Source organism: Carassius gibelio, chromosome A20 (assembly GCF_023724105.1).
Source record: "Carassius gibelio isolate Cgi1373 ecotype wild population from Czech Republic chromosome A20, carGib1.2-hapl.c, whole genome shotgun sequence".
NCBI lineage: Eukaryota > Metazoa > Chordata > Actinopteri > Cypriniformes > Cyprinidae > Carassius > Carassius gibelio.
Genome location: NC_068390.1, coordinates 17,314,868 through 17,336,703, shown reverse-complemented (window position 1 = coordinate 17,336,703; position 21,836 = coordinate 17,314,868). Strand labels below are relative to the sequence as shown.

The following is a 21,836-nucleotide window of genomic DNA, read 5'->3' as shown; positions in this document are numbered from 1 at the left end:
AAATTTGCAACCCCCACCCCAAGAGATTAGAAGTACAAGAGACTACAAGTTTTTGTGTTTCTAAGTATTTGAGTAAATGTCAAGCTGAGCTGGTCAGCTAATTATGGGTGTCTTCAATGACAGAAGTAAAGAACCTCTTTTGAGTCCTGCTGCCCTCACAGGGGGTCTCTGAATGGACTGCGTCCTGTAGAGGCAAAAGAATGGAAAGACCCTTTGGGGGCCAGTCGTCTGCTACTGTTTGATGCATCACAGCTCTTTATCCTAATAAAAGACCCAAAATCTAATCTAGAGGAATTCCATCTTTGTGGACCAACAGTTTGACTTCACAATAAAGATTAGTGATTCATTAACTCGCTCATACATCACTAATGCATTCTCTCACACACTCATTCACACACCAAAAGTGTTTGGTAAAAGTGGCACATTAATAAACAAAAATAAAATGAATGAATGAAAATGTTCACCATCCAATTTTCAATGTCCAGTATTTACACTGGAATACAATTTTATTTTTGTCTGGCCAGTCATGTTGTTCTTTGACTGCCTTTTTTCACTGTAGAATCTATAATACTGGAAAAATACAGGTTTTCAAGAATACATAACTGTTGCAACAGTCAATGGAATTCTTCTTTACTCACGTAGCACACAGTAGTTTAAGACTCAGAATAACAGATAACAGTGGAATGTCTGAAACAAGACTTTCTGGCATGTACCCACATGCATACACAGGTAGTGAGATCTATGCAACACTTGTACATTTATGTCATTTGTATCAGAGAGAGAGAGAGAGAACAGGCGTCAAACCACTAACCCCACTTGTAATTTTGTTTTGTGTAGTGTCTAAAAAAAGCACCTTCGATTTAAGATTTTTGGCATATTTGGCAATACCACTGAAACTGTTAAACAAGATTTAGTTATAAAATAAAATAAAAAGACATGGAGTTTGCTTGAATATTGTTACCATATTCCATAGGTAATCTGAAACATTTAAGATAGAAATATTAAAGCATTAATGGAATTTTTAGCTTTATAAAAAATTGTGCGTTATTCGGTTGTAAACACAAAAGCACTATGTAAACAGAAGGGTTAACAGCAACAAAATGTAAAGCTTAAAACTTCACACTTCAATTCTCGAAACCAACCAATCAAAATAAGAAGTTACTGCTAAATACAAAAATCATAAAGCTAGCTAACATTTAGGAGTTAAACTTGGTTAAAAAAAAAAAAACCTGTGCAAACCAAAATTAGGAATGTTTGTCGATTTAACACTCAATAGTTTCATGGCTAGAAGACCGTGGATGAGCAGTAATCAGTAGCGTATGAATGGAGGCCTACACAGATGCTGAGGAACACCTGAGAAACGAGGAAAGCAAGAAAAAGGAGAACATTTTAGAAATCTGATCTTTTTGTTGTGTGGCATAAACAAAGCACAAAAACAAAGTCATTGTTCTGGCACTGTCAATGTGTTCTTACTGGTCAAAAGCATGTGTGTGACTGCAGAAATGTGCTCAGAAGAGTCCTTTTATCTCCTCCGTCACAGGATCAAGGTCAATGTCGTAGAAACAGGGTCGCGTAGGCAAGCCTGGCATGGTGCTCATCTGAAAGAAAAATAAACTTTATGATAGCCAATAAATATTTGTATTATGCAAAACATTTTGTGCGCAAATATAACATCACAGCACACAGTAATGGAGTCAGAAAGTGAACTGGAGGTTTGTTGAATTAAATTTGGTACTTAAAGGACTATAACTGATACATAAACAAGTGTTTCAATTAGTCTATTACTATTGTGAAATAAAAATTTAAGATGTCTAAATATTTTAATGTTTTAGAATATTAAACAGAAATTTTAACAGGTCAATGTATATAAGCAATCAATAATCACTCGGTTTTAAAAAGTATGCAGACTTAGGATTGATTTATTGATTAAGGAAAACTTAAAGGTCATTATTTTAATTGGATTCAGTGGTCAAACCAATCGATTATATAAAAGAGAAATGAACAACCTTAAAAATACCACAGATTAAAATCAAGTGACTGGCATACATGTGAGACCCAGGCAAAAGAAATACAATTATCTTAATTAAATTATCATAAAAAATAAAAAAAAAACGGCCCAAGACAAAAAAAGAGACAGAAAACATGTCGTTTATTCAGCAATTTCACCTTGCCCACAGAATGTAAAACTCAAATATAAAGATCCTGCCTTTGTTTTCTGTGGTCACGTGCACTTCTGAGAATGAAAAAAGACATCATTCATCCCAACCTTTTATTGAGACTTCCGTTCCCCATCTTTTCTTAGAAACTTCATCACAGCAACCACAGCTTGAAATATTTTAAGGAAATATTGACAACCCAGGAGCTGTTTAATGTCTTATTGGAATAAATTAAGTACCTTGTAGAAAGATAAAGTCAACCAGTTGAGCAAAATCTGACCAGTTTTTTAGTTTTTCATATTGTTTTGTAATAAAAAAAGAAAAACCAAGTTGGCAAACTGAAAAAAAGTTATGATCCAGAGCATGACATCACCATGCGGCTCAACTAATAGGTAAATCTCCAAAGATTGGATAGATCAATTCCATACGACCCCAAGAATTTCAAACAGGTTTGGGACTTAAATCCAAATGATTCAAATTTGGGGTATTTTCTTACCAATTAGTTGCACTTTCTTCCAATTTGCTTAAGTACCATTATGGCACAGGGTCGAAAATACATAGCAATTTCAACTGTTGTTAAAAGCACACGAGACTGAACACAGATTGGTCAGGTTGAAGCTCCAACTGTCCCCTATCTCTGAGACAGATGCAACACTGTCTCAGCAAATTCACTTAAAAGGTCATCTGCTTGGCTGTGTGGTGTTTAGATGTCTTCTGTGCTAAAAAAAAACATACAAGGGATTCAATAATTGACCAGGATACAAATCTGCACTCATAAAGTGAACTTTCAACAGTTTTTTCCCTTCGGTTAAAGAGTTCACTTTGTGCCGTCATAGGAGCATTGCCATGCAAATAAACAGAAAATCTAGTTGCTATTCTAAATTAAGCCAAGAAATTCCCACAATTATTTCCATACACAATACTCCATTACATAGTCAATGTTCAAGAACAAATGGCAACTTGATTCATTTGAACACTTGGTTCAAATGGGCCATGTTTTCCTAACCACAGACCATTGTGTCGGTTTTATACTTTCTACTGAACATGCTCTTCGCACCAGTCTGCAGTTGACATGTGCTCATGTCAGCATGGTGGTCAGGTTGCCAAAACACCATACGCCTTCCAGCAGTATCATCAGGAATTCATTGTGCAGCTTACAGCAGACACGGATTTGGGCAATAAATTTCCTGAGCTGAATGGAAGCTAATATAGAGTCCCATTGTTCTCTGGCTGACCCCCTCCCTAGCATATCTGGTGCATGACATCAGTTACTTCCTCCTGTAGCCCCCCATGACTGCTTTGTCCCTCGGGGTCTGCCCTTGAAAGAAACGGGCATAATAACACACACCTGTCTTGTAGCCTGAGCCCCACAGTTAACTATGACTGAGAGACAGCAAAGATTCGGTTCATAAAATAATTAAATCTTTTTAGTATCTGGAAAAAAATAAATAAATAAAAACAAGCCCTTTAGAGAAATTTGACCTTTGCTATCATATAATCAATTACAGTTAACCCTTTAGTATAAGGAACCAATTCTCACTATTAACTAGTTGCTTAGCATGCCTATTATTAACATATTGGCTGTTTATTAGTACTTTAATTTAAAAGGCACACAGGTAACACTTTAGAATAAGGTTCCATTAGTTAATGTTAGTTAACTACTTTCATTAACATGAACTAAGCAAGAACAATCCTTCTACAGCATTTATAAGTCTTAGTTCATGTTAATTTCAACATTTACTAATGCATTATTTAAATCAAAAGTTGTGCTTGTTAACATTAGTTAATGCACTGTGAATTACCATGAACTAACAATGAATAACTGTATTTTCATTAACTAACATTAACGAAGATGAATAAATACAGTAATAAATGTATTATTCATTGTTTGTTCATGTTAATTAATACATTAACTAACATTAACTAATGGAACCTTATTCTAAAGTGTTACCGGCACACATTCTACATCCCTAAATCTCCCCAAAATATAAACTTAACAACTACCTTACTAAGTACAGTATTAATAAGCAGCAAAAGTCACAGTTAATGGTTTGTTAATAGTGAAAACTGGAACTTATATTCAAATATATTCAATATAAAAATATATTCGAATAAAAAACAACAAACATTATTTTAAATGTGTAATATTTCACAAATCACAATTACTGTTTACAACATTACTGTTTTTACTGTACCTTTGATCAAATTAATACTGGAGGCTTCTTTAAGAGGCTTCTTTCAAAAGCAATTTAAAAATGGTACCGACCCTGAACATTTAACAAATAGTTCAAAAATAATAACTAAGTATTAATTAATCTCTTTCCAGACTTTATTGCATGGTAACTGATGATCGTAATCTTTTTCCTTAAAACAAAACAGGATGATTTTTCATTTTATTACTTTATGGGCCATGGAATACATTTTCAAAACTTTATATATTTTATTGATATTTTGAAAAAACTGCAGTAAAAAAAAAAATAAAAAAAAATAAAAAACTGCAATATGTTTTAATTGTATAATAACATTGACCTCTGCAATGGTAAACACCACTACCTCCTTAACATCTGACTGTATTACAATCAAGCAAGCAAACGAACTAGATTTGAGGAAAGAAATAAAGAAAACCAGAAGAGCAGATAGAAATGAAGAGATTACACCGAAGTTCAAAGCACTGGCAGTAAACTCTGAGACGGGTTGGAGGTGAGAGGTCATGAGCGCTGGCCGTGTGTCCCGCAGCAGGCCCATGGAGATGAAAGGGGACAGAGCGGTGGTCAGACCGGACGGGCTGGGTCACAGTCACCCATCTCCCAGCATGCCGCACAACAGACACCTCACCCCGACCCTGACCCCACACTGCAGCCAGGACCTCACTCTCAACCCGGAAATGAGCTTCCTTCCCTAAACCTCACCCAGCCAGCAAAACATACAAAAGCCAGAAATACTGGCTTCAATACTTGATCAAACTGGGGCACAAAATCCAGTTAGATGGGATGTGATCAAATCAAAATAATCACATTTAACTTTTTTTAACCCATCAAACCAATAGATTTCAAACTTCAGAGTTCATACATGTTTATAAATGTTTTGAATTGATAGCTTTAAAATGTACAAACAGAACGGGAGAATAAAGAGTCTTGTTTTATATACCCCGATGTGGGAAGTCTGATTGGAATGGCGGTTCCTAAGGTGAACCAGCTGGGTTTAGGAAGAAAGTAGAGAAAACATTGGGGGAAAATCCAGGGACAGAGTATCTTAATGAAAACCAAAAATATGCGCACACTCAGAAAAGCATGGGTCATTCAAAAGTTGACCTCCAAAAAACCACACATGCTCTAAGCTCTGTTTTCTCAGGGCTTAATCAAACTGTCTCACAGACTTAATCATGAATCCAAACTGAGAATCAAGTAGACTTGTCATTAAATGAAAACTACCTTGACCAAACATTTTATATCTTCCTTAGGCCAAGCAATATTGGCTTTTAGAGAGTAAAAAAAGGAAGGCAAAGGAATTTGGCATGAGTGCTGTTTTTAAAAGCCCTAACAAGGTCATAGATCACAGGCTCAACCCTAATCCTGGATCCTATTAGTAACTGAAACATTCACCTACAAGCAAAGGAAATAATAAAAGAAAGTAATATGAAGAGGTAGTGGATGGCTTCAAATAGGTGTAAGCCATCAAATATGTCAGGAAGGAAATTATGTACATGTAGACATGAAGGAAAAGAATGTAATAAGATGATCTTCCATCAGATTTTGAGGATAATTACTTACAGTTCCAACTAAAGGGTAGATAAACCCTGCCCCGATGCTGGCACGAATGTCTCTGATTGGCAGGATAAAACCAGTGGGAACACCTTTTTTCTCCGGCATATGAGAGAGAGACAGGTGGGTCTTAGCCATGCAGATGGGAAGAGCACCAAAACCCTGTGAGAGATTTACAGACTGTTAATATCCACCAGGACAAGCACATCTCTTGACATCCGTTAGCTGTTATGTTGTGAGATGCACTGCTTCACAGGATTCAATTCAAACCCGTTGGGCCAAGATTATCTAACCATTTGATATAATTGAGCACACAGTTCATAAAACACATTTTCTACCAACATCAAACATTAGAAGATGGTGAAACTTAAAACTGGTAAACAAATACAAGCATTAAAATTTGACACTGTTTGATAGAGTTGGTGGATTTCAATGAATCAGTTCAAATCACCAGTTTCAATGAATCCATTCAAAACTATCTTCTTGTATATAAAGATATATAATTTTTTTATGTTATATTGGAGCATGTAAATAAAAAAAGTTTGAAAATATTTACATTACCTTTAAGATTAAAATAAAAAAGCTCAAATATCAAAATTGTACATGCATTTGTTAAGTTCGGTGGCAATGTACAGCCCTTCTCACCTGTTGATTGTAGTAGTCTATCTTAGCTTGAGCCTCAGGTGAAAGCTCAATATCATTAGCACCATAAACCTTCTGTGCAATAGTCCGAATTTTCTCTACAATAGGATCCTGTTAAAAAAATATACAAATAAATAAAAAACACACAGGGCTAACTTAACAAGTCAAGAGAGAAAAAATATGCGGGAAAAAAAAAAAATAAATCATTCAAACAATTTACTTTTTTTTTTTTTTTTGCAGTAAAACTTAAGGTGCGTCCCAAATCACACTGAAAATTCCAAAAATAAAAAGTGCACTTTAAATACCCGGATGATGCACTTCATCAATTAATAGTAGAATATACAGTATTGTTCAAAATAATAGCAGTACAATGTGACTAACCAGAATAATCAAGGTTTTTCGTATATTTTTTTATTGCTACGTGGCAAACAAGTTACCAGTAGGTTCAGTAGATTCTCAGAAAACAAATGAGACCCAGCATTCATGATATGCACGCTCTTAAGGCTGTGCAATTGGGCAATTAGTTGAATTAGTTGAAAGGGGTGTGTTCAGAAAAATAGCAGTGTGGCATTCAATCACTGAGGTCATCAATTTTGTGAAGAAACAGGTGTGAATCAGGTGGCCCCTATTTAAGGATGAAGCCAACACTTGTTGAACATGCATTTGAAAGCTGAGGGAAATGGGTCGTTGAAGACATTGTTCAGAAGAACAGCGTACTTTGATTAAAAAGTTGATTAGAGAGGGGAAAACCTATAAAGAAGTGCAAAAAATGATAGGCTGTTCAGCTAAAATGATCTCCAATGCCTTAAAATGGAGAGCAAAACCAGAGAGACGTGGAAGAAAACGGAAGACAACCATCAAAATGGATAGAAGGCTAACCAGAATGGCAAAGGCTCAGCCAATGATCACCTCCAGGATGATCAAAGACAGTCTGGAGTTACCTGTAAGTACTGTGACAGTTAGAAGACGTCTGTGTGAAGCTAATCTATTTTCAAGAATCCCCCGCAAAGTCCCTCTGTTAAAAAAATGCATGTGCAGAAGAGGTTACAATTTGCCAAAGAACACATCAACTGGCCTAAAGAGAAATGGAGGAACATTTTTGTGGACTGATGAGAGTAAAATTGTTCTTTTTGGGTCCAAGGGCCACAGGCAGTTTGTGAGACGACCCCCAAACTCTGAATTCAAGCCACAGTACACAGTGAAGACAGTGAAGCATGGAGGTGCAAGCATCATGATATGGGCATGTTTCTCCTACTATGGTGTTGGGCCTATTTATCGCATACCAGGGATCATGGATCAGTTTGCATATGTTAAAATACTTGAAGAGGTCATGTTGCCCTATGCTGAAGAGGACATGCCCTTGAAATTGTTGTTTCAACAAGACAATGACCCAAAACACACTAGTAAACGGGCAAAGTCTTGGTTCCAAACCAACAAAATTAATGTTATGGAGTGGCCAGCCCAATCTCCAGACCTTAATCCAATTGAGAACTTGTGGGGTGATATCAAAAATGCTGTTTCTGAAGCAAAACCAAGAAATGTGAATGAATTGTGGAATGTTGTTAAAGAATCATGGAGTGGAATAACAGCTGAGAGGTGCCACAAGTTGGTTGACTCCATGGCACACAGATGTCAAGCAGTTTTAAAAAACTGTGGTCATACAACTAAATATTAGTTTAGTGATTCACAGGATTGCTAAATCCCAGAAAAAAAAAATGTTTGTACAAAATAGTTTTGAGTTTGTACAGTCAAAGGTAGACACTGCTATTTTTTTGAACACACCCCTTTCAACTAATTGCCCAATTGCACAGCCTTAAGAGCGTGCATATCATGAATGCTGGGTCTTGTTTGTTTTCTGACAATCTACTGAACCTACTGGTAACTTGTTTGCCACGTAGCAATAAAAAATATACTAAAAACCTTGATTATTCTGGTTAGTCACATTGTACTGCTATTATTTTGAACAAAACTGTAGGACACTTCATGCACTCAACTGTCACAGCTTCAGTTACGTAAAGAAGGGGGAGGAGCTATCAGACTCCCATAATAAATGACAAAATTACCATATATAACATACACTACATGGATGAGTAAATTGTGCATAAGTAAATAGTATATGAGTGCATAGTGTATAGTGCATCATTTGGGAGGTAGCTTTAGCTTCCACCTATCTGGTGGTCATAAAATCCCCCCAGCCAGTTCTCTGTATAGAGAGCAAGTGTCCAGACCTCTAATAGGATAATAGAGGCAAGCTAGAGCAAAGAGCAGAGATTAAAACACCTTTCATAGCATCAATTAATCAAAGTCACAACCTCTAAGCTTACTTAGGTTAACCCAAACCAGCTGATGACCTTACATCCCCCCCAGCCCCATCTTAACCTGCCATATACACACTAGGAGCAACACTTGTACAGCTCATTGTATAAGATAAAATCATGTTTAAACCATCCATCAGAGACTATTTGCTCTGTCTCAGTAGGGATTCACATGTTACCTAAGTTCAATGTTTGCTTTATTAATATTTAAAGTATTATTTTCACAAATAATTGTGTCTGGCCTCACCTGGAGATTGTACAGGAACTGGAAATGGTTCTTCTGAGATGCAACTTCCTTCACAGCATGTGCCAGCTCCACAGAGCCCCGTCCACCTCTGGACCAATGATGACACTGCACAGCAGCTGAAGCCCCAGAAGCCTCTGCGATGCGACACACCATGTCGATCTCTGCTTGAGTGTCAGTCCTTCACAGAAAGAGAAATGTCACACGGCAAACACAACACTTTGGCTAAATATGGTCATTAATCAAAAAGTAGGGGGGAAAAAATAACTTCCAGACATACTGGAAAGACGCACTTACAAATAAGCTCAATTTGGACACCATCTGTTGGCGTTTTTGATCACACGCTTTCTCACACACTCTTATTACTCTGCTTTACGTCAACCATTGCTATTTATAAATTGTTTAATAAGCCAAAATTTTCAAACCTCATGTTTTGGGAAGAAAATGCATGTTGCAGATAGACCTATTCTTACTTGAAGACATTCAGAGCAACGACCACAGGGACTCCAAAGAGATGAGCGATCTGAATCTGTTTCTTTAGGTTACAACAGCCATCTGCAACCAGCTGCAAATTCTGATAGAAAAAGGTAAACATGGACATTTCAATAATAATAAAAAGTCTCAATTGCAGGCTTGAATGTCATTAATATTTAACAAATACGATTTTAAATAAAAAAACATTCGAGCACCAGCTGAGCTTTCCAGAGGAAAATGATCACACCAGTCTCAGAGAATAGCTATCCAAAGCTTCAGTGCTTTCTGTTCCTCATTACAGAACCGCACAATTAGCTTAATCACTTGAGTTATTTTCTCAGCTGGGGTTGCTTTAGAGAGACTGATGAAAAGCAGGTATGGTATTTCTTAGACAACAACTCCCATTACGCCTCGGTGTCTTTAGCTTCAACAACACAGATTGTATTTACCCTGTTAATTGAATAACACAAACCACATTTGGGAGGAAAACAGGGAACTGGAGGGGGTGGAGATGATGTGCTCTGGGCCTTTGCCTGAGTGAGGTGAGGCAGACACTCATTCATTTACTTCCCTACCTCCTTCCAACCCTCTTTATTTTCATCCTGTCGTTGGGGAGCGAGCAACATCGCCACTTATTGTTGGAGCAGGATAGTACACAAGTGCAAAAAAACATCTTGTTCTTACTAGAATTAAATTAACAAATCATTCACCCTACAAATATGGTAATTTGAAGTAAGACATTGCTTACCTCACTGATATATTCTTTAGGCAGTGGTACACCAGCTGTAACCTAAACAAATATGCAGTATATTCACAAAGTTGAAATGTATTTGGCATATAAATGTCAGGCATGTTAAGAGATTATGTGAGTGTACACACAGCAGCACACACACTTACATTTGGTCCACCTCCATGCATCTTCAGAGCCCGAACTGTGGCTACCAGCACCACAACATCAGGTGTGAGCCCAGACGTCCGACACTTAATGTTGAAGAACTTCTCCATGCCAATGTCAGCACCAAAGCCAGCCTCCGTCACTGAGCAGGGACGGAGAACGAAATTAAGAAATTGTTGAGAACTTTTGCAAATAAGAATCTTCAAATAAAAACTGCTCTTTTGTGCAAGATACAGATGTAAACAAATATTCTGTATCATTCCCTTATTATTATTGCATAGAGCCGGATAAGAGCACATAACACACACATGCTTTCTCACAAGTAAGAATAAAAGCAACCTACAGTTAGACAATAAATCACAACCATATTAAGAGCGAGCATGCAAGTCCTCTCCGTATGTGTTACTGCGGTCATGAATGAGTGATCAATGGAACATTTCACTGTTCAAGTGCTGACAGTGGTGTAGAAAACATGATCATCTCAAACCGTTTTGTTAAGATGTTTTCAATTTCAAGTGTTTTCCTTTCCCCTTCAAGTTTTATTTGTTTTATGAATGAGAGATATCAACTCTTTGTGTTTGAACTAGTCTGTATTAATGTGTGTGTGTCATTGAACAGTAAGCATGTGTGGAGTATTTCCATGTATCCATTTTTCCCAGAACCCTGCGAGCTTCCTGTGCTACTTCCCAGGCTTTTGGAGCAGGAGGTAATGGGAAGGGTAATGTTGTTCTTTCCACCAGAGAGGTCTGGCATATTTTCTGAGGCTCTACATGTTTGTGTGTGTGTGTGTGTGGTGGTCAGGCACTTGGATTTGAATGGAAATAATCTTCTGAAGGTAAGCATTTTGTTCAGTCACACACGCATCAGCTCTTGGTCACTTACAGTTAACTTCATGTAATTCAATTACCATATGATGGAAAGATTTAAGCATTTAGACAGAATTTAAGAAATCGAATGCTTTTGCATTGATAGCATGTCCAGGGTGTCAACATTGGCGCAGCTCTGGAAGAGAAAGGAGACTGATTAGGTTTAGGAAGGAAGCGAGAAAGGAGGGAATTTGTTAAGAGTATGTTTAAGACAGAAGAAAGGAATGATTAGTAAAGAAGGAAGGAAGGAAGGTAGGTTTTGGAAGGAAAGAATATTTAGGAAGGAGAAAAGGAAGGTAGAACTGAATAGACAGGAAAGAGTAAAGGAAAGATCGAATGTTTGGTAGAAATAAAGGCAGGAAGGAAGAAAGGCAAAACTGCAAAGTAAGGAAAGAAGGAAAAGTGAAAGTAAGTGAGTGAAGTGATGTGTGCCCAAGTACGGTGACCCATACTCAGAGTTTGTGCTCTGCATTTAACCCATCCAAGTGCACCCACACAGCAGTGTACACACACACACACACACACACACACACACACACACACATCCGGAGCAGTGGGCAGCCATATTGCTGCATCACCCGGAGAGCAGTTGGGGGTTCAGTGCCTTGCTCAAAGGTCTCATTTCAGTCATGGTATTGAGAGTGGAAGAGAGCACTGTACATTCACTCCACCCACCGACAATTCCTGCCGGACATGACACTCAAACCCACAACCTTCAGGTTTCAACTCTACCCATTAGGCCATGACTGCCCCCGGAAAGTAGAAAGGCAAGTAACAAGGAAAGAGTCCCTAGAAAGGGAAAAAAAAGATAAAGAGGGAATGTTTAGATAGGAAAGAAAGAAAGAAGGAAGGACGAAAGTTTAGGAAGAAAGCAATTAATATTTAGGAAGGAAAGGAAGGAAGCAAGGAAGGTAGGTTTAGAAAGGAAGGAAGACGGTGCAAATTCATCCTATAAATCTGTATAATACTGTATACATTTATTTTAGTAACTAAGAAATCATTTTGTGTCACAGAAGAAACCCCCATTAAAGCACAACACAAGCCTGCTGTTACAGTTATTTCACTTATGCATGTGTGTGAAACAGGCCAAAAACCATGGAATCAGTGTGTTATCCTGGAGGCAGTACTCATGACCTTGAGACGACCAGGTGCTGTAATAAACTGACCCACCCCACCCGTATATGAGTGTACAACACCAGGCCTCGGGTCACCCACACACCAGTCAGGTACAGATTTACAAAGGGAATGTGAGGTGGGGAGTATGTTATTGCCCTTCAGGAACTTTCAGAGAACTATCAGACCATCTATCAGTCTGAGGCTTGTGTGCCGTGGTTCTGTGAAGTGGATCTGTTGTGTATAATCAGCTGATAGCCAGCGTCCTATCTCTCACCCACAGCAAAAACACTACATAACACACATACCTTGGCATCAGGTAATGCATACACGTCGCCCTCCTTCACTAATATTTTGCAAAAATCAGCAACTCCCAGCATTCCTACTGTTAGTTGAGGCTGATACTCCAAGTCTAATATGGACTTCTCTGAATTCAAGAACAAGACCCATCTGCGTGTCTTTCGCAATGTGATAAAACAAACAATTCATTTCATACTGTGCTCCACAGAGGGGCCTCTTGTAAAGTTTATAGGGTTTATAAAAAACCAAAAAAATACAAAAATACAAAAAATAAAATTGTAATAAGACTTAATGGTGATGATAATTAGTAAGACATTCCAATTAGAAACACTACTGTTTTAATATTTCGTTGTAAAAAAAAAAAAAAATCCAGTAAAACATTTAAACAGTAGTGTTTATCAGCACTGAGTTTTTATGTACATCTCAACTCATCATGCATCACATACATTTAATTAAATTGCAGCCTTTGCAATTTGATAATCTCAGTACGCCATATTGTGATTTGGGTTTTATTTAGTTTAACCATGCAGCTCTTCTAGAAGAATTTACTATTTACACACTGGCAGAAACTCAGCCGTAGGAAAAAGCACTGAAATTCTAGAGGCGGTAACTCGACACAGCTTTGCCTGGTTTGGTAGGCAGTGTTTTCATTGGGCTTACACATCTCAGCTTGTCCTTAAATGAGGGGGTGAAGCTTACACCGTTCTTAGTGTGGACCACAGGGCCTCCGCCATTCCCAGCATTCTTTTAGTGTCTGGGGCATGTTGCGGAGCAGGGGAGAGATAGAGAATAGCAAAGGAATGAGTGAGAAATGGAGAGAGGAAGTAATAAAGTGAAGGAGAGATGGGAAGATAGTGTGTGTGTGTGTGTGTGTGTGTGTGTGTGTTCTGCAAGGCACGTATGTTCAGGTGTGTTAAAAACAAATAAACTAAATTGTCACGTTACATAACCAAAGCTATAAATGGTTAAATTAAACCAGCTTTTCCTCCTCCAGAGTTTAGCGAAATAGCAATTCATACCACTAGGCAATTAGCCACTTAGTCCTACCACTTAGTATAACATTTAAGTCTAGAAAATAGCCTGATGCAAGTTGCTACATGTGAGTCAAAACTGGACCCTATTTAAACATTTGGAAAATGTTTATATATTTTTTTAAAGAAATGTTTGATTTTTGAAGGTGAAATAAAATTTCCTCAAAAGATTTATCATGGTTTTCACAAACAAATTAAGTGTTTTCAACACTGATATTATTAAGAAATGTTTCTTGAGCTCCAAATCAACCTATCAAAATTTCTGTAAGATCATGCGACACTGAAGACGGGATTAATGAAGCAGAAAAATTCAGCTTTCATATTACTGTATTGTTCAACTGTTTTGTTAAACCGTTCAACTGTTTTGATCAAATATCAAACATAACTCTTTAAAAACGAAAGAAAAAAATACTTAACAGTAATGTTTTACAAATTCTTTAACATTTTCAATGATATATACACAACTACATAAAAATAAATGCAATTATATTAAATTAAAGGTTTAAAAACAGGACTGCATTGGGTAAAATAAGTTTATAGATGAAATCTAAATTTTAAAAGGCTTTTTTCTAGAACAAGATGTAACAAATGTATTATAAACAGGCATTTTGGGGTTCAAGCATGACAGGATTCTGTGGTAGTGGTGGGGAGGGGTGGTATAAAAATATATTTGTTAACAGGAGTCTTTTTATTTTAACATGGCCTTTGTCTCTGGTCAATGAATGTGTGTGACTATAAAAAGATGCAGGTGTGCGACTGAATGTGTTTGTTTGTTGGTGTGTGTGGATATACTGTATGTGTGTGCACTCACCAACATAACCCTCTTCTCCAACTAGTTTAAGAGCCAACTTGTCTGCCAAGACAGAGGAGTTTCCATGGGCGATGTTTGCGAAAGGTCCAGCATGCACAAACACTGGAGTGCCCTGACATGACAAAGACATAAACAATATCAGTGCACACCACCTGCATTTCAAAATAACACACATTAACAGGTGTGCCTCAAGATTACCTGAAAATACTGTAGAAATGTTTAATTAAGAGCTGGTGACTAATAATACAAGACGTAGGGTTTAAAGATTTAGTTTACCCAAAACTGAAAATTAGCCCAAAAACTACTCGCCCTTATGTCATCCTAGTTGTAGATGACTTTCTTCTTTCAGACGAATCTAGTCAGAGTTACATTAAAAATACTCTTTGATCTTTCAAGCTCACTCAGTGTTGTCTGCATCAGTCCAAAAGAAGTTAAATAAAAAGCACCTACCCTTAATAAAAAGTGTCTCACATCATTTTGATATAAGCCAAGAGGAGACTGGTTTTCCTTTGCTAAAGTAAGGAAACTTTGATTCCTTTGCTCCTGTTAACAAACACTGGTTTTCACGAGACTCACCAGCACATGTGCAACACTGGCCTCATACGTCATCCGCCCGGAGCTGCTTCAGTGTACAACTCTTGGCGCAAACTAGATTCAAGTGATTATTACACTTACAAAAAGGCATTGATTCGCTACAGGAGGCCTTTGTTCACCCCCCTGAGACATGTGGATGGGCACTTTTTTTTTAACTTCGTTTGGACTGATGCACTGCAATCTGGGTGCCATTAAACAGCATGAAAGATCAAGGAGTGTTTTTTGTCTTTTTTGTTTTTTTATAACTGACTGGATTGGTCTGAAAGGAAAAAGTCGTGTACTTTATGGGCTAATTTTAATTTTGGGGTGAACTAACCCTTTTAGTAGTCAATCTACATGCCTGTGTATTTTGCTTAAAACTTTACATGGTTAAGATTTTATATGTTAGGACCATTGTATATTCAACAACAACAAATGTTAAATGGGTCTGGAAAGTCTGTTTCATCATCATAAGCCAGAAAGCATTTAAAGCTCTGTGAATATGAGTTTTGAGCTGATGACCCTGTGGTGCTCTGTAACTTCCTAAACACTGAAAAGTGACACTAGCAGCTTAAGGGACTGGAAGGAGAGAGTGCAGGAAAATGGAAAAGGGACAACATACAAAACAAAGAACGACGTGATGGTGAAGTCATTTAATTTCAGGAAAGGGATGCAAAAAAAAAAAGAGCTCCATGAGTTGGAAAGAGACCACCTTCCTTTATTTATCTAAAATTTTATCACTGCATCCCAGCATCCTATTTTTACTGCCTTTTACAGGTGCTGATATATACTAAATATTCTACATTAACATCACCTTTAAGACTTTAAAGAGCAAAAAAATTAGTGAGAAGTGAAATGAACCAAGCTCATTTTGAGACATGACCTCATTAGCTACACAAGCCTGCCAGAGATTTATTGATCATTTCATTTAATCAAAAAGATTCGTTTGTGTTTTGGTATTTAGTTAGTAATGTAGATTCATGTATAGTCCACATCACTATATTTTTATTTTAAGCTGTTGGACAAAAGAGTAGTAAGTTATGTATTTACTTGACATTTGGTCTAGAGGCCTTATGAACCATCATATGAAAGTGATGAAATCTGATAAACATTAACTGGACACTGATTTTGACAATGTGCTAAATAGGTTTCACAGGTTTAAAATTTCAGAACTAATTAATCAGTTCAGAAGATCATCAAATAACATTCATCTGCAAAATAATTCAATAAATCAATTTACAGCATCAAATCTGCTCACAAAATGGACGTATCTGGCAGCCTGTCAAACAAGCCCAAAAAAAGCACAAGTGATGGTCTTTATGCATGACTGTGGATGGAAAGAAATAAAAAAACTATAATATATATTTAAAAAATTGAATAGGAAAGATTGGAGCCTTTTGCCCTGTAACTGTGGAAAAGAGAAGAGATTTAACATGCCAATGCCGGGAAAGTTAGAAAACAGGAAATACCAAGTGTGCACAGTACATGGCAACAGGGTGCTTATGCTTATTTAATAGGCAAAATGTTCATCTTATTTTGACGTTTGTCCAGGTTATCTAGTTATTGACTCTATTCGACTTCCATTTTTTAACTAGTACATAAGCTACAAATGTATTTGATTATTCTTATTAACAGTTATAATAACTTTATTAATAGATCTGTAAATCTATCACAAAGCCAATACACAGATGTATTAATATGTTTGATCAATACATCTCCTTTTAAAGGCTTTTTTATGCTTACCAAGGGTACATTTATTTGATCAAAAATGTAGCTGTTTTGTAGCTTATGTTTTAAAATGTAATTTTTTTCCTGTGATGACCAAGCTGACTATAACACATTTTAAGGACTCTTTAATTAAATCAAACAAAGAGATTTTATTTGAAAAACAAACTTTATGCAACAATGTAAACGTCTTTACTGTTCCTTTTAATAAATGTAATGCATCATTCCTGAATAAAAGTACTAATGTCTTAAAGAAAACATATACTGACCCGAGGATTTTGATATGGTCAACATATATACAGTTGACTTATTTATTTATTTGTTGCATGACACAAACAAGTGGTTTGCTTGGCCAAGCAAATCCAAATAAGAGTATAGTTTTTTTTATATATATATATATATATATAAAGATTGTGGATATTAAAGACTAACCCTACCCATGAAAGAATACTCTTCACATTTTTATAGAAGTGAAAAGATAACTGCAAAGTCCTTTAATGTCTAAAGGATGGTTTTTATGATCATACGACTTCTGGGGACAATTTGGTCCCTGAATTGCAGCTAACATCATACACACACTGGAGACTTAATTTCTCCTAACACTCTTTACAAATCGTGAGTCTTTATCAAACATGCTTAGATCCATCTGTGAACACATGCATGTCCTCTTGTTCAGACATTCACACAGTTCCTCGCTCATATCCCAATCCCAGCAGGGACATTATAACACCATGCAAACAGAATACAGTTTTCCCACAACCCTTTACTGCCTTGTTCATTCTGATACAATTCCTCCTCACAAGAGAAACAGGAAACCAGACAGGAAAGGTTTCAAAAAGCAATTCTGTGGCCCTCTCTACAAACATGCAACTTCTATGCATCTCACACGCAAAAACATACGCATGTACACACCAAACATCAATCACTAGTCATTAGCATGTTTAAAGTCATAGAGATGAAAGGCATTCCAACAATCAGGCTTTTCACCAGTCAATTTCTCATTTCCAGTTTTCTCGTGGTGTTCAGGGTGTGACAGTGAAAGACAGAGACAAACTCCCACTGAGCCGAAACCAAAACCAGATGTGCATGCGTTACTGTATGAGTGTGTGTTTTTGTTGCCATGCCTCGAATATCCTATCACTTCACCAACGCTGAGAGTATCAAGTTTGGGAGTTTCCATCAAGATAGGACAGTTATGTGTGCATGTGTCGGAGAAAGAATAAGAAAAATAGCACACAAGCGAATGACTGTGTAAAAGATACTGAGTGTTTGCGGTACAGGAACAGGGAAGAGGTCTCACCTCCAGTGTCTGCATCAGTGTGGGTTTGATAGCATCTTTCATGAGGACTGCCAAAGCCCCGGTTACACCCTGAGAAAGAGCAAAGAAATGTCAAAGTATATCGTCCATAGCAGTTGTTGAATCTTTCTATGGTAGGCTTTTGCATAGCCATGACATTTTGACTGGTGATTTGTGATAAATATCATGTTTTTTTCATCACATTGCTTACAGTGTACGTTTAATACACATCATTTACATTTAACTTAGTGTTTTTATTCACGTAATTCTAACCCTATGCAATATATAATTCTATGTTCACAATATTTAAAATATTTAAAATATTTTCAATTTACAATGCTGTTTTTGAAACCTATGAATATTATGATTATATTTTAATTAAACTTAGTAATCATTGTTTATATACATAGTAAGATTTTTTTTTTTTTGCAATGTTTTTGAAATGAGCAAAACATACAGCAAAAACAGTAATATTATTAACCATTATCAATTTAAAATAATTGTTTTCTATTATAACATTTCAAAATGCAAATTTTTCCTTTGATGGCAAAGTTGATTTTTAAGCAGCGATTGCTAAAATTTTGAGCTGAAAACAGTGGCTCCTGATTTTTTTTTTGTAAACAACACTTTTTTTTTACGACTTTTTGATGAATAGAAATTTCAAAAGAACAGCATTCATTTCTGTGACTTTGTGATCAATTTATAGGTAGTTAATTGTGCTCTCTCTCTCTCTCTCTCACACACACACACACACACACACAAACACACACCAAGTCATCTGCAGTGATCGGCTGGCCGTTTCTGCTGCTGCCCACAACCATACGTCCCAGCCTTGCTCGCATATCAGCCAGTCCATCAGTTAGAGCAAGGATAGCCATGATCTCACTGGCCACCGCAATATCAAACTGGGTCTGTAAGAACGAGAGGGGAAAATCACATATTGACCAGCACACAAACACTTCACACTGATGATTTAGGTGATTTCTTTTAACAAAATAAGACATCATGATAAAGAGAGTGGAGAGATTTGTCAGATACACACGCACGCAACATCTGCCAAGTCTGGTTCTTTAACACATACAGTAAACTGCTACCACATGTGTCAAAGACAACCCCAGCTGGAGTAAAAATGAGCTGTCCTGGTTTAACTCTCAGCTAATAAATACTCCCCCAATAAAACAGCTGGGAGTGGTGGCCAGATGCCCTATGAGGAGAGATGGGCCACTTAATACACACCACTTGTGTCAATATTACTTTCCATTTAACTGCATTTACAGCACCCTAATTGCTGAGATGATACCAAGTCAAGGTTTGCAATGCATGAAGTAACACGCTTAAGTGCTTTTTTAACATTTCAAACACACACACACACACACACACACTCTTACTGTCTTTACAAAATGCACACACTGTATATTATATTGTTCAAGAACACACTACTAGGCTGTAATGGACATTTCAGTGGTTTTGGTACAGTGGGAGGGAGACAAACATAAGCACATGATTGACCAGCTCAAAGGGTTTGCTACAATGTGTGCGCAGGAACACCTTTTATAAAACATTTGATTTTAATGGGACTGTTTCCCATTAAGGTGCACACTGTTATCTGCCTGATTTGGTTTAAAAGTCATTATTTCTGACAGCCGCTGACATACTGCAAGACTTAACAGATTCCAGCTAAGGGAAATAGACAGAAAGGTCAGAGAGGGAATGGAGCAAGAGAGATATATAGTCATCGAGGAAAAGTGACAAAACTTCTACACTTCAAATTTGACTGTTGGTTAACTGAATCAGAAATATGAAGCACATACCTGGCGAGCATGGCCTTTTTCTGTGTTGGCCTGACCAACAGTGATCTTGCGCAGAAATCTGTCGTTGGTATCAACAACTATTTGAAACAGGAAAACAAAGGTTAAGAGTGAAACCAGAATGAAGCCTCTGCTTCTACCTTAGGATAGTTCACCCAAAAATAAATAGTTCTCTTATTTACGCATTCTCATGTCATTCCAAACCCGTTTGACTTTCTTTCTTCCATTAAAACACATAAGGAGAAATTAAGGATGTACTTGTCACTCATTTCCAAACAATTACAACAAATGTGGAAAAAAGCTTTCAAGCGATAAAATTAAATACAGTGAAAGACCCAGAAAAGCAGTCAACATGATTGGTGCACTATATTCCAAGTAGCTTGAACCATTATGATTTGTCTCACTATTCACTGATCATCTTCAATGTACAGAGGACTGAGAGTGACTCTTTAAAATAAGTTATCAGTTTCTCAATTCAAACATAAAAGGGAAATAAATAACATTAAACAGACATTCAAAACTTACATTTTGTCTATTTTCTTTTGTTTTCAAAATATATATTAAAAGAGTAAAATAGTAAATTAATAAATCATTTTAGAAGCACATTTGGCATTTAAATGGCATTTTAAATAAATTTTTTTAAATTCCAGTAGTTTTTCTTTTGCCACTTGCCAATTCCTTTTTTTTTTGTCCATTAGTCAGATGCTTTTATTTTACTGTTAGTCCATCAAAAAAAAAAAAAACGGCTCAGTTATTGGGGAAATTTTGCCTTTATTTTAAGTGTTACTCTCAGTCCTCCATGCAACTACTACATCCAGATCATTACGATGGTAAATTGATCTCTACAACCAGATTAGTATGATTGGTGAACAAATTATCCAGACCTGTTTTGTGAACAAGATCAACAGAGCAATTGAACAGTTTCGACAAAATAATGACAATTCTCATATATGGGGGAATTTTTACTCTAAACTTTCTTAATAATGAAAGAAACAAAGCATTTAAAACCTTTTGTAATTGATAGATTTCAAGATTTTTTTTATTTTTATAAAATCACATTGTTTGGCTTGTTCTATCTGCTCAAGCGTCACAGCGCTGTCTGAAAACAACTTCTGAAGAGAATCCAGTCATGAGGGAACTCAGCTGGATGCTGAATGCTGCAAGCTGGACACATTTTGCAGTCACTGTTAGAAGATGTATGAGGCAATCTAATGAATCCCAAAAACCAATGACCTAAAGAGACCCAGAGGGATGGGTGCCAGGCCAAACCATAACCTTGCAATAAGCATGCATTCCTCTAAGACTTTTAGGATTTTTTTTTCTTGCAGCCAAGCTGAATGTAGGAGGGTGCAGTATGAGACACAAACACAACTCCCTAAGGGCCAAGAAGTTGCAGGGGAAAGAATTCAAACCCTCTGGTATTTTCTCATGGAAAAGCAGAACAATTATTAGAAGTCTCATTTTAAACATGTCACGGGCGCAACAAAAATTACAACAGTGGTTTAGTCTGCTTTCTGGCTGTCTCTCGTATCCCTCTTGTGTATCTGTTTCAATTCATCCATCTGTGACAACACAGCGTACATGAACTACAGCATAACATACGGCACAGCCCAAATGTTTCATCTGAAGAGTGATTAATAAAGTAAAAAAAGACCATGATAATGTAGTCTGAGGATCATTATTCACAATGATATCTTCCCATAATGGACCATGGAAAACCCTAATGGTTAAAACCGTAGATTTATGAATCTCAACTTTTTGTACAGAATTGCCAAACCTTCTCAGACGCACACATACACACACACACTGATTCGCAGCAGGAGAG

At 36.8% G+C, this 21,836-nt stretch overlaps 1 protein-coding gene across 1 annotated transcript in view; it reads right to left on the bottom strand.

Annotated features, from left to right (window-relative positions):
- Positions 1-468: 468 nt before the first annotated feature.
- The window catches only part of mthfd1l (methylenetetrahydrofolate dehydrogenase (NADP+ dependent) 1 like), a 31,800-nt gene continuing 10,432 nt past the window's right edge, over positions 469-21,836 (bottom strand). The window contains exons 17-28 of the mRNA XM_052535736.1: positions 20,015-20,091; positions 18,974-19,114; positions 18,207-18,275; positions 14,609-14,720; positions 10,490-10,629; positions 10,341-10,382; positions 9,592-9,692; positions 9,122-9,299; positions 6,563-6,670; positions 5,927-6,079; positions 1,474-1,598; positions 469-1,353 (exon numbers count right to left, since the gene is read on the bottom strand). Coding sequence (XP_052391696.1) covers positions 1,509-1,598; positions 5,927-6,079; positions 6,563-6,670; positions 9,122-9,299; positions 9,592-9,692; positions 10,341-10,382; positions 10,490-10,629; positions 14,609-14,720; positions 18,207-18,275; positions 18,974-19,114; positions 20,015-20,091 — 1,211 coding nt within the window. The 3' untranslated portion in view covers positions 469-1,353; positions 1,474-1,508. The remainder of the gene's footprint in view (positions 1,354-1,473; positions 1,599-5,926; positions 6,080-6,562; positions 6,671-9,121; positions 9,300-9,591; positions 9,693-10,340; positions 10,383-10,489; positions 10,630-14,608; positions 14,721-18,206; positions 18,276-18,973; positions 19,115-20,014; positions 20,092-21,836) is intronic.